Genomic DNA, 13,092 nt, shown 5'->3' with positions numbered 1-13,092 from the left:
GTCTGAATCTAATGGCTGAATGCACAAGCTGTCCTGTAGGCAAGGAGCTTCTTGATCTTTTGGAATTCTTCTGTGGTAGCAGTGGTTAGAATTATGCTGGTAGACCCTAAAGGATGTCTTTTTATATGGTGTATCCCTATATAAAATAGAATGCACAGGACAGGTGATGAGTGCTCCAGTTTCCATAGAAGGGGTCCTCTCTTCTCTGTAAAGACTCACAGAGTGAAAATGGTATTTTGGGAGTGGAGCACACTCCTCCACATTGTAACAATGGCCTTAGAAGAGAAGACTTTTTTTCCCTGTTACTCCCCTGTAAACCTACCAACAAGAATGTTTCTGGAATTATCCTAGAAATGGAAGCTTATTTATAATCTTGTAATAAATGTGCCTAGAATCCATTCCTAAGAGACAAAATAATAATAATAATTCAGCGGTTCTCCATCTCTTGCTGTGTAGCGTCCTTATATGGAGAGACCACTGGAATGAGATGAGGAAATCCAGTTTATTTTTTATTTCCCAGGGAACTCAGCATGGCTGAAAGCCCTAATCGGTTATCCCAAATGAGTTTGGTGGGCTCCTTATTTCCGCAGTGCCACTAGAAATTGGTGCTAAAGTGTTGGTTTTGCAGCAGGTACCCCATATAATGCACTATATTTCTACTTTGTTATTATCTATAACAAGGAGCTTGTCTGTATATTCTCTTACCCTTTAAGAAACAGTTAACTTGAATGCAGGCACTTCTTAACACATTAACTTTTATTTGTTTGTGCTTCCCTCACCTGTTCTTGTTTTTCCATGTCTCACTCTTTGATTGTGAAGGTGGAGGTGGTGGCTGGCAAGATGTGACTCTGCTTCCTCAAGCTGGAAAGTCCCTTCTGGAAGGTGGAGAAGGGGGGCAAGCTTGTCCCCAAGCACTAGCCAAACTCCAGTGGGCCACCTCTGGTGGTTTTGGTGGGGGAGGAGGAGCTTGTACTTCTGGTGGAGGAGGTGGAGGCTACAGAGGTAGGTCTGATGAAGAAATAGTCATACTGTCTATTTTTATACAATTCAGAGCACCTGCAGCTAGAGGCTAGAGCTCTCATTGCAGAGGTACACTACTGAGGAAGATAATTCACAGACACTTCAACCTGAATTGTATGAGCCCCCACCTCACTCCATCTCTAGTTAATTGTGGAAGTCAAGATTGCAGAAGTGTTTCTACAGGACTTAGTATTTGGAAGATATGCTGAATAATCCCTTACTTTGTCCTTAAGTTGCCCAGGGAAAATGCTCCATTTATTTTTTGTGTTTCAAGCAAATACATCTTAACCTTGCTGAACTGAGAAACCTACACTGGAATAAGTCATTTCACTCGTCTTCGTACTTGTTGGTATGAATGAGTGTTATCCATCACGGATGTTAAACATACTAATACCACTGAAAGGCTGCAGAGTGACTGCACTTATTTCGAAGCAGGAAGAAATGTGACACTTTAAAGGCATCACATTTTTGCGGCATTGATCAGCTAGCCTTACTCTTCTTTCTCCAGGGGGGCATGCCTCTGACAGCGATGATATGCTGGCTGGTGGGCAGGATGGCATCTCTTTTGTGAACCCCATTGGAGAGATCTTCTTGCATCCCCTGGCAGGTACAATGCACTTTTACTTCTTTCTCTTAGTTCTTTTCTTCCTCCTTTTCTTTCCCTTCTCTATTTCCTCTTACCTGCTCCCTTTTCTCCTGCCTTTTCCTTTTATGCATTTCATTCAGGCATATTTCACTCTGCAGGCCAGTTCCTTAGCTGTGGTTATTGTTTTAAAATTGTATTGCTCTGAGACCTTTTCCCTCTCAATCTCCTAAACCAGGAGAGGCACTAGTCATCCAGTTTAACTGCACATCCTCAGTCCCAGACATTTTCAGGTCAATTCACTTCAGTACCTCTCTGCTTGAGGGACACAATTCCTTCTTCCTCACCCTGGATCCCATCTTTTTTTTTGACATGTGTCCACAGTATCTGCTGTCCTGCAGAGAGAGGGAGAGGAGTTGTATGTGCCTAGTCTTTTTTTCTTTTTCCTTTTTCCTTTTCCTTTTCTCCCCCCTTGCCCCCTTTTCCTACTGTAAAAAGATGAGAAAAGCTAAGATAAAACTGTCCTTTCTGATTCCTCATTCAGCCATGGAGAGTCATGGTGAGGTGGAGGTTCAGATCTATCTTAACTGTAGCCACTGCCACTCAGACAACTGTAAGAGGGACCCTGACACCAACCTGCCAGTCTGCCAATGTGAGATAGGGGCTGTGCTAGCCAACGACAATGTCACCTGCACTGGTAAGACGTAGGACTTTTTTTTTTCCTAATTGGATAATGTTTGCATTCATTGTGTCATCTCTCCTTTTGGCTTTTTTGATATTCAAATACCCAATACTGAAAATTCCTGATGTCCTTCCCTTATATGCTGAGCTGCATATCTATCATGATATACAAAATTCTGGTTTGGGTTAGGTGGAAGGTGAAATATTTGTAAAGGGACACAGTGGAAAATTCTTGAATGGGCACAGTGTATCAGATGTTTAAGCGTAAATACCTTTCTTGTATAATATACCACCTAATGCTGAGATATTTAAGCCACAAATTACTTACTTCCACAGAAGTTTCTCACTGTGCCTGTTCGGCTGATGCCTGGTATTCATTATGTTTTTCTGACACAGTCTCTCAGAACTCCAAAGTATCAAGACTGCAGAGAGTTTCAATTTGTTAGCAGTGATGTCATCCATTAATAAAAAACTGAGGAATGGAAAAAAATAAATCTGTGTTTTATCAGTTAGATTTCTGTCTTAACAATGTTTTTAAAATGATTTAGGTATTTTTTCAAACTCCAGGGCTGACTTTGTGTAATTTTTATAAGATGGTCTGGCCATGATCTCTGTATTGTTTTCTGAAATAGAAGGAAACTTGACAGGGATTCTTTCCTGCAGCTTGGGTTGTTTCCTGATTAATCCACCGTTGTTATTCTTTTTCCAGTGCCACAGACTCGCATCCCAGAGGGACACCTGCCTCTCCCACTCCTCCTAGCTGTGGTGGCTGTGATTGTAGTGCTTGGAATGATCCTCACTTGTGGTAGCCTCTCTATCAGTAAGAAAAACTCATTTCTTATCAACATTTGATTTGGCTTTACCCAACTAAATTAGACAAAAGGGGACCACCCAGCCACATGCTGCTACTTCTAATACTTGGAGCCAGAGTGTTTTGGTCTCCCAGGTTGATCAGAGGGACGTAGAGAAAGGAACGATAGGAAACATTACTACCCCGCAGTTAGGCACAAGCATAATCCCAAAGGCTAATGACTGCTCTGGCCTGGTATTTGCTGCAGAGGAAAGCTTGGAAAGCCCTCTTCGCAGACGCTTTCTTAGCAGCCATTGCTATATAGACTGAAGTCACAGTCTGTAATTAAATATGTAACTCATTCAGGGGAGTGGTATGGCTTTTGGGACTCAATAACAGCTAGGTGTCTTGTGGAGCAGCCTTTTCTCGGCCAATGTACACAGAAGCAGAGGAAACTTAAGTTTCTCCATGATTAGGACTCTGCAGGGACTGTTTCGTATATTCAGTATTAAATCACTACAGGATGACACACACACAGAGCGATGCTGGCAAGCTAAAGATACTTCTTGAGCATTTGTAGTTACTGACTTGGGTTCTTCTTTCTGTTCTGTGTGGCTAGTATTGCATTTTCTCTCCAAGTGCTTATCTTGTTTGTGTAATTTTATTTGCCTCTCCACCCTCAGTTTATCACCTTAAGAAACAGCAGCTGGAAGGAGCCAGAGCACGACTGCAGAGCCCAGAATATAAACTGAGCAAAATCCGCACATCAGCCATCATGACAGATTACAACCCTAACTACTGCTTCGCAGGGAAGGCTGCCTCTCTGAGTGAGCTGAAGGAGATCCCACGGAAGAACATCTCTCTGCTGCGGTAAGGCTTGCTGCAGGGGCTGCTCTTTGGCACAGAAGAAAGGCACCCTGAACCAAAGGCAGAGGTAGAGCTCTCACACGTTTTATTCACTGTCAAGCACCCAGAACAAGAAACTGAGGGCCTCCTGGGAAGCACCTAGTCCAGGCAAGGAAAAATGTGATGTGTGACACTTTCTGTGTTCTTTGAAATACTTTGATTCCATAAAGCTCTTAAGCGCAGGTATGAGTTCATGAGCCTTCTGTTCAATGCTCCCATACAGAGCAGAGGGTATTTCACCTCTCTGTTCTTGTGTGATGTCCTGGATTACACCTCACACCTGGCAGTAGCTCCCTTCCAAATCTATAGTGGTATTTCTTTTTCTGCATTTCCTGTCACAAGAAAATACACACTAGGTTACTCTTCTATTCCATACAGTCCAGATGATCTTGATTAAAGCTATAAGGAAAGGAAAATCTTGATCATTCTTACGTGTTGTCTTTCTCCATCTCCTGAAGAGATCAGCCTGCAGCTTCCGTTATACGTTGTTTTCCAGTTCTTTCTTGTCTTGCTATTTTCACACCTTGTGTCAGGGCCTTGGGACTGAGGACTGCTTTATTGCATAGAATGGTTTGGGTTGGAAGGGACCTGTTCAGAACTGAGGGTCCAACCTCCCTGGTTTAGCAGCAGAACCAGAAGATAGAGAGAAGTTATTTTTAGAGGTTTGAGATAAAGACAGTTATTGATACCATCTCTTACAGCAGGTTCTACACCTATTCTTGGACTGGACAAAAAGAAGGGCTCAGCCAACGCTTGGTGCAGGGGCACGGTAATATCTGTTCTCTCTCTTTTTCTCCCAGGGCGCTAGGACATGGTGCATTTGGTGAGGTTTATGAGGGAACAGTGGTAGGCATTGCTGGAGATCCCAATCCTCTTCAAGTGGCTATCAAGGTCAGTACCCACAAATTTTGTATACAACTATAATAACCAGTAAGAGCCATATTATCTTACTGCCATTCCAGTTGGAGATTCATGCTCATTACTTGTATAATGGCAGACGTGTGTATATGATGCATGTTTCCACACATTGCTACATTTGAGAGTTATAAACTTTGATTTTTTAGCTGAATGGCACCAACAGCAGGTTGAAAGTAAAGCATCTATCTTGTTCACTGTATGCCTAATGCCCATGAGTTGTGATCTAACTAGGATAAGAACCTAAAAAGGGCAATCGCTTTTGTAGCCTATACCACTGATGCTTTTAGGTGTTGGAACAGGTGCCCAGGGAGGTGGTGGAGTCACTGTCCCTGGGGGGTTTTAAGTAAAGGTTGGACGTGGTGCTTAGGGACATGGGTTAGTGGGTGACATTGGTCATAGGGGGATGGTTGAACCAGGTCATCTTGGAGATCTTTTCCAAACTTTATGTTTCTGTGCTCAGGAGAGAGAGAAGCCATGCCCACAGATGAGAGGCTGTGTGAATTAGACTGCTTTATACTGTTAGTTAAAATAAAATAAATCATCAGTCATCATAAATAAATATACCTCCCCTGAAATCAACACAGAACCTTGAGTTCACCCCAGCAGAGAATCTGGTCTGCCCCCAGAAATTTAAGTCTTTCTGAGGTGGTTGCTGAGAGCCCTTGATGGTTCCACTAGGACAGTAGAGCTGCTGTCCTGTGCTTTTCTGCCACAATGATTTATTGATCCAAATAGCTGGGGGACAGACAGACAGAAAGAAAGAAAAACTCAGGGGAAAAAAGTCTAACAACAAACAGCTGGAAAAGGATTTTTAAAACCTGCATATAAAAAAGAAAACCTGGTCAATGTTAGTATGAACCGTTTGTCTGATAGGAAACAATAAATATTTAGAGTAATGCTTGTATATTATTGCTTCTGCATTTCAGTTTTTAAGTGTTTTCTCATAAGTTTTTCATTTGACATTACTGTATTACAAAATTTGTATTATTTCACTGTTACATTTCTTTTATACTGAGAGTAGTATCTGCCTACCACAGATGAAGCTTGCAGGCAGTTTCTTAGTGTTGCATAGTGTTAAATATGCTGCTATGAATATATACTGTGATATTATCCTAATTTTCCATGTCATCAATGGCAAGAGATAACAGGCTAGTTTTCTGTGAAATTACTGCTGTTGCCTCAGGATTTGCCAGTTACTCAGCCCAGAAATATAGGATGTTTTTATCCTCCTTTTATTCTTTTATAAGTTTGTGACTCAGAGGCCTAAATCTACTTCTGTGGGTTCAACCCAAAATGCAGCTTTCCTTAACAAAAAGATGTCCTATTGTTATTCACTCTGTCTTTCAAAAAACCTCTTTAAAAAAAAAAGGAGAGAAAAGAAAATGGATCGTGCGTTACATGTATGAAAACCAAGAACAGACACAAGTAGTTTTAACTGCCCAACTCAGTTTCACTGTCCGTACTGGAGGAAGTACCACAGCACGGTGCCCAACAGAAGGAGGTCAGTGTGTTGTTCAGCTGTGATAAGCCCATGAGGATGTCACCAATTTTGCAAATCTCAGCAGTGATAGCCACTTGTAAGTGGCTGTCTGCCCACTTGTTCACCCAGTTCCCTGTAAAGGATGCCCTGAAGATCACCAAAGGCTGCTCTTCTCTCCTGCTGGTAACAGAGAGTACCCATGGGGCCCAAAATGTGGCTGTGCTCATTTTGCATCATAATAGAGAGCATCAGCCTTAATCTGTCTTTACAGAAGAAGCAAGTGCAGACTATCAATAAAAAAAATATATTTGCAGTAATACTATACATACTGTTTGTGGGTATTCCACCAATTTATTTAATAGACCATCTGCACTGTCCTGTGTGAAGCAATCACTTGTTTCATATAGCAAAATGCAACCGTGTCTTCTGTAGCCCAAACTGCCAATGACAAGCACGGGGATCTCCTCGCTGAGCAGCAAACACACCCCCTGCTTTCTGAGTGCAGTTTGGCAACAGGAACTACACTGCTGTGGCCAAATCACCCTATAATGCTCCAGTGGGCAGCTCCTGATGCCTGCGCTCTCAGTTCACGTTTATCAGTGGCAGATGATGTCCCATTCTGCTGGCTGGAGAGAAGGCCATGTGACACAATTATATAAATCAGGTGGCTCCATGTGTCGTAAGACATGGAAGTATGTGCTGCAGTGTGGACATATAGCAAAGGGAGAATAAATTCACACCTGTGGCTTTAAAGTGTTTACCAACATTTTTCTTAATGTTTACCTGAAGTTATTTTGATCCAAACATAGTTACACATGGTTTACGTGCACACACACAAAAAAAGCCTCCAAGTAGCTCACCGATTTCCTGTTCCTTTAACTGACAAATGCAGTTTAATAAACTGGGCACTGTAAAGATGAGGCCTTCCTCAGCTTCTTGAAGTCTTTCATGTTCATGTTATCTGATGCTCCTATTTTTTTATTATTTTTTTTTTCTTGTGCTTCCCCAAAATGTCCTCAATTCTTGGGTGGGATGGTCCTCACTTTCCTTACCTCTCAACAGACACTGCCAGAAGTCTGCTCTGAGCAAGATGAGATGGATTTCCTGATGGAAGCACTGATTATCAGGTATAGTTTAAGGTTCTTAGACTGGTGGTGGACAGGGGGAAGAGGAGTAATGCAGTTAATGAGAATTATTAGTCCAGTTGCTTAGGTCTGGAAAAAAAGAAAATCCAGTCTTATTTTTCACCAGATGACATTTTAGTACTGTATGAGTTACTGGTTTCAGCTACTTGTGTTCATCTTGAGCAAGGTATCTGTGTTTCTTTTGTTGAACATCTCAGCAAAAATTCCTGGTTGGTTCTTTTGGTCATGTACAGAGGAGTAAAAAGGCACAACATTTTTGTACAAACACGTTCTGTGTTTGAAATGTTTTCCTTTTCAAAGAATCCATTTGCCCTTTTACTTAGTACAAGTCACGTACCAAAGTCCTTGCTAAAACAAATTATCAATGGTGAAATGGAAAGCTGACCATGCGACAGGAAAACTGAAGATTAGAGCTACCCGTGAAGTGACTCAGAAGACCACTAGGGATAGTACAACACAGACCCTGTGCCAGGGAGGTAACCTTTTATACTTGGATGCTAGGACTTAAATTCCCACTACCTACATACTTCAGGTATTCCAGTCTTGGAATTTACTTCATTAACTCAAATACAGAAGCTTAAAACAAAATTAAAAATAATTTTATATTCAAGGGTGATTGTAAATGATCAGAATTTGTCCATTTTACATTTGGGCAAGATGAAGTTCCTCTTCTCATTACATGGCCCAACTTAGACCTAAACGTTCTTTTTCTGCTGCTGAAGCATGATTCAAGAACAAATCTCATAGCATAGTGTCACTTCCTAAAGTCTGAAAGAAGTTTGAGTGGCAGATGAACAGAAGGTAAGACTGATGTTTTTTAAAGAACAGTTTCAGTCAATTATAAAATGCTTTGATTCATGTAGTAGTATGTGACCTTTTCTCTTTTCTAACTTTCTTTTCATTCTTAGTTCCTGTATTTTCTGGGTAATGACAGTCCAAAGGAAGATCCTGCTTTCTAATGACTGAGTCTTGCTGAGCTTCCTGACTGTCTCAGCTTTCTTTTGTAAGAGGCAGAAAGCCATTCCCTGAGCAGCCGCTGCAGTAGGTATTAGCTGAGCCTCTCTTTTGCAGATACTGAGCTGAGTCCACCAAACTGGACAGTCGTGTATTTAAAATAACCAATGCTGAAATAAAATCCCCACTTGCCAGGGTATTGTTTCACACATGCCAATAATATTTGGATAGTTGAAGAGTTCTGCTTTCCATTCCCCCTTCACCTAACCCCCATTCTCCAGTCAGTGTACCCATTAAGTTGTCTTCACAAACAGAAATCTCTCCTTTACTTTCAGCTTTTTATGCCTTCTATTGAATTTTTTTCATAGGAAAAGCCAGGCAGAACCCCAGTCTTGGTTTCGTCATAACTAGAGAGGCATTTGGCATCTGAGAGGCATGAGGCATCTAAAGTTAGATTTTGTTTGGTAACTTGCTTCAGTCAGGTCATCAAAGCTCAAGGCAGAGTGAACGTGATGGATGTTGGCCACGTACTAATGTTGTCTCTCTCTTCCTGTTGCTGTGATCTTGTCTTTCAGCAAGTTCAATCACCAAAACATTGTGCAGTGCATCGGTGTTAGCCTACAGACGCTGCCTCGCTTCATTCTGCTTGAGCTTATGGCTGGAGGAGATATGAAGAGTTTTCTTCGGCAGAACCGACCCAGGGTGGTAAGATAATTTCCCTGGTAGGCTTGTGGTTGTTTTTAGTATGGCTGGTTTTACTTATCTTTATAAATTATATAAAGGCACTGAAGCCCAGCAGGGCTGTTTTTGTGTCCCAGCTCCTACAAACCCCCAGACACACGTCCATTTGCTTGAATTGAGCAAGCAAGGCAGTGAGAGAAAATGAAAGCAGTGCCAGAACTCTAGTCTACAAGTAACTCAGGAAGAAAGAATAAAGTCCTGTCCTGCCATTCCAGAGTTTTCTGTCAACTGGAGTACAAACAAAGGGGCTTTCTTTCCTCAGTATCTGCCTTATTTTCTCTGCACTGTGATAGTGTATGAGGAGTTGAAGTCAGAACACTGCTACCCAGTAATGGGAATTTGCAGCATTAGGTCCTCTGCAGGTGTACATCAGCATCATATAGATATACAAATTTACACTCCCTAAAGAGCTGTGTCTACATGTAGCACTGTGACAGGGATTTAAATCAATGTAAATGAATTTACCAAGTCAAATCTTTGTGTTTTTTTGTTTTGTTTGTTTGTTTGTTTAAAAAAAAAAAAAAGAGGGGGGAGGGGTCACAAATTATCTCTGATTTCTGGTATTATTGATGTCAACCAAGTATAGTGGGTATTTGGAATGAATGATCAATAGCCAATTCCAGATACGTGTTCTTGCTTTTTAACAGTGTGTTCCTGGACACTTCTATGAAATGAGTGCCTATCTCTGTTTGAGTGGGGACTTAAAAGTAAAAGCTATACACAATTCTCTCTCTTTCTTATGTATGTATGTATTTATTTATGAGGTGAAGGAGAAATGACTGGTGCCTCTTGTACTCCTACACCACAGTTACACAGCTTCTCCTCTGCACACATACACCCCAAATAGCTACAACAATGTATAGCTTCATGTGTATATAATCCTATGCCAATATTAATATGTTGTTAAAAGATCTAGCTTAATCCCTTCCTCATACAGCAGTAAATATACTAATTAGGCACACTTACAGTGGTAAAACAGCACCCACGCAGAGGAGTTTGTGTATCTTTAATTCTGCCATTTATAGTGAAAGTGGTACAGTTTCTGTGAGTAGATAAAGTCTGGGGGAAACAGAGAATAATAAATACTCTTCTTTGTATATAAAGCATAGCTGTAATATGAAGAACTGTTATTTCTTAAATATCATGTGAAAACAAACCTGCCACTATGTTAGCTGTTATGTTAGTAGATAGCAAATATAATAGTTGAATTCCCCTCAGTACACCAACAAATGACCCTGTGCACCTTTTCTGAAAACAGAACTAGCCCCATCATTAAAGTATTTCACTACTAGTTTCCATGGCTGCAAAGAAAATGCATGTCCATCAGTCTTCTGACAGAGGGATCCCAGAGCAGAGATAAGGTCTCGAAGCCTGTGGTACTGTATCTCCTCCTTCATTTCCTCCCCATTTCCTCAGCAGAAATTCCTGCTTTATAACTATAATAATTCTTCCTGGCAGATGTCCAAGAGCTTTGTACAATGACTTGCCTAGCCAATAAAAATAGTGCTCAGTGGCTGTAGTGTGGTTCAAGCATGAGAAATTACAGAGATAACAGCATCCAGAAACAAAAGCAGTTTGAAAAGAACAATTTATTTGGTATCTCTCAGGCTTTTGATGAGCAATGGAATAATTTTTCCCCACCCTTCCCAAGAGCAATACAGAAGTTCTTGGAGAAACACCAAGGAAATTTCCCTGCAGGGAAATAAATGACTGTATGAAAATAAGCAGGGCTCCTGGAGAGAGATTTCTTTATTGTTGTTAGTTAGGGAAATGTAGATTGTGAAGGGTTAGTACCAGTCCCAAAGTCCGGTGATAAAGCATCTGTTTTCTCCATTTTCTGTATGCTGCCCCTGAGGGTATTTATTGTTTGCCCTCCCACAAGAACAGATAAGTTGATGAATGCTGATTGCTGGTGCAGAGATGTGCATTTATGCATCTTTACTCTCCCTCTCTCCGAGTTCATTTGCTAATTTATTAACTCTTTAAAAGTGTTGTTTGTTTGTTTGTTTGTTTTCCCTCCCTCCCATTTCTCTTTTTAAGCCTGTTTATCTTTTGATTTCATAAAGCCCAACACCACTAGGGAACAGTTCTCTCCCATGCCCTTTACTCGGCTATTCAGGCCAGACCATAAATCTCTCACAAGCTTGTACTCAAGCACTGTGCTCTGGAGAACTGAAATCTTCAGAAAAATTCACTAATTTTCTAACTCTTCATTTTAATTTGATTGTGTTCCTCTTTGTTCCTGACTCATCCAGCCTTTCCCCAACCATGTCTGTGTATCTCTATCCCTTTCCCTTTGCTCCTCTCTGATTATCCTCTGCCTCTACTACATTCTTCTCGTCTACTATTATTCCCTTACCATTTTGTTTTTTCTTTTCCAGAATCAACCACCCACACTAACAATGCAGGACCTGCTGAACATAGCTAGGGATATTGCCTGTGGCTGTAAATATCTGGAAGAGAATCACTTCATCCACAGGTGAGGAGAAACAGTCCCTTCCGACATACATCACCTGAAAGTGTGCTAATTTCTACTGCAATTTCTGTTTGCAGTGCTTTGGTAGGAGTTAGGCTCTGCACCATTCTTAGCACTGTTGGAGAGAAAGGGGTCTTCCCACTGTGAATGTTTTCAGGTGGTTCAAGTTTTTTCAATTTTCAGGTGCCTACACTGTAGACACGTTTGAAATTATCCCTGTAGTCCACTAGATGGTAGTGTCATTCTGTTAGCTTGTAAAAGAATAAGGTACCATTTCTCTCTTTTCTGATCTGCCCGTCCCATCAGCAGAGGACAACCCATAATATTTGAGCCTTTGTCTTACAGTAAAGTAGAGCAGGAATAACAGGAGGAGAAATACCCGAACTCAAATACTTCCTTCCCAACAGCTGGCCTGCTGTGTGATTTTGAGGAGAACATTGTCTGTTCACTCCTTTTTTCCTCCTTTGTTCAATAAGAAAACATTGATATGGTAGGCTTCAAGTATGAATAAAATATAGAAGAGGTAAAGGTTTTTATAGGTAGCTTTTTAAAAATTCCCTGTTGGATGCTGGACTGTTTTTGCTTTTGATTAAGAATTGTTTCAGCTGTTCTCAGGCATAGCACGCAACTGAATTCCTTCCTAAGCGTGAACTCCATGCTGAGTTTGGCCCTTGTCTGTAAAGGAAAGGAGAGGAGAGGCCTCCACCCCAGAGGGTTGTGCAGGCTCCAACTAAACCTATGTGCAGCCCGGAGTTATGCAAGCAGAGAACTGATTCACCCCCACAAACAACCATGTGTACGTACACATGACATTGTACAGAGCAGAGGCAAGGGTGGGTAGAGACTGGAGAAATGGAGGGAAAGAAGTGACAAGCAGCACTGAGAGCAAAAAGCCATGAGCTTGAGAGATGGGATGTTACGAACTTATAACATTCATCTGAGACAGCAACTGAAAGACATGAAATCTTTTGCCATGTCTGCCACAGGCTTGGGATGTGGCCTCAAGTCTTGACTTGAGTCTCCTCCTCCCCAAGTGCCTCAATTCCATACACATTAAAATGGGCATAAGAATATAGTTAGTTTAAAGTTTAGCAGGTAAAGATTTAAAACCTCTCAACCAGTAGTGATTAGTAGTATGTGTAAGTGAAGAAAAGTGCAATGTAAAAGGATTTTGTCTGGGCACAGCTGAAGAGGTGATGGCAGGGGGCCTCTCTTCCTCCCTCCATCTCAGGTGAACCAGGGGGTTGGCTGGATGCAAAAGACAGTGTGTGCGGCATGTATGGGAAAGCTCTGTGCGTCAGGCTGCCCGGCAGAGCTCTTGTGCTGACAAGTTTCCGAGTAAAGGCTGACGAGAAGAAGGGGCCGTGCGGGTCCCTGAAAGCTGGAAGGCCAGGGCAA

The 13,092-nt window shown here is 41.6% G+C and overlaps 1 protein-coding gene across 1 annotated transcript in view; it reads left to right on the top strand.

Annotated features, from left to right (window-relative positions):
• The window catches only part of LTK (leukocyte receptor tyrosine kinase), a 156,508-nt gene that overhangs the window by 133,268 nt on the left and 10,148 nt on the right, over positions 1-13,092 (top strand). Inside the window, exons 16-24 of the mRNA XM_068684266.1 lie at positions 820-1,002; positions 1,529-1,627; positions 2,148-2,300; positions 2,994-3,104; positions 3,758-3,944; positions 4,781-4,871; positions 7,441-7,505; positions 9,053-9,182; positions 11,600-11,697. Of these exons, the coding sequence (XP_068540367.1) occupies positions 820-1,002; positions 1,529-1,627; positions 2,148-2,300; positions 2,994-3,104; positions 3,758-3,944; positions 4,781-4,871; positions 7,441-7,505; positions 9,053-9,182; positions 11,600-11,697 (1,117 nt within the window). The remainder of the gene's footprint in view (positions 1-819; positions 1,003-1,528; positions 1,628-2,147; positions 2,301-2,993; positions 3,105-3,757; positions 3,945-4,780; positions 4,872-7,440; positions 7,506-9,052; positions 9,183-11,599; positions 11,698-13,092) is intronic.

Source organism: Anas acuta, chromosome 5, assembly GCF_963932015.1.
Source record: "Anas acuta chromosome 5, bAnaAcu1.1, whole genome shotgun sequence".
Taxonomy (NCBI): domain Eukaryota; kingdom Metazoa; phylum Chordata; class Aves; order Anseriformes; family Anatidae; genus Anas; species Anas acuta.
Note: the sequence above shows the minus strand (reverse complement) of the source record. Positions and strands in the feature narration are given on the sequence as shown.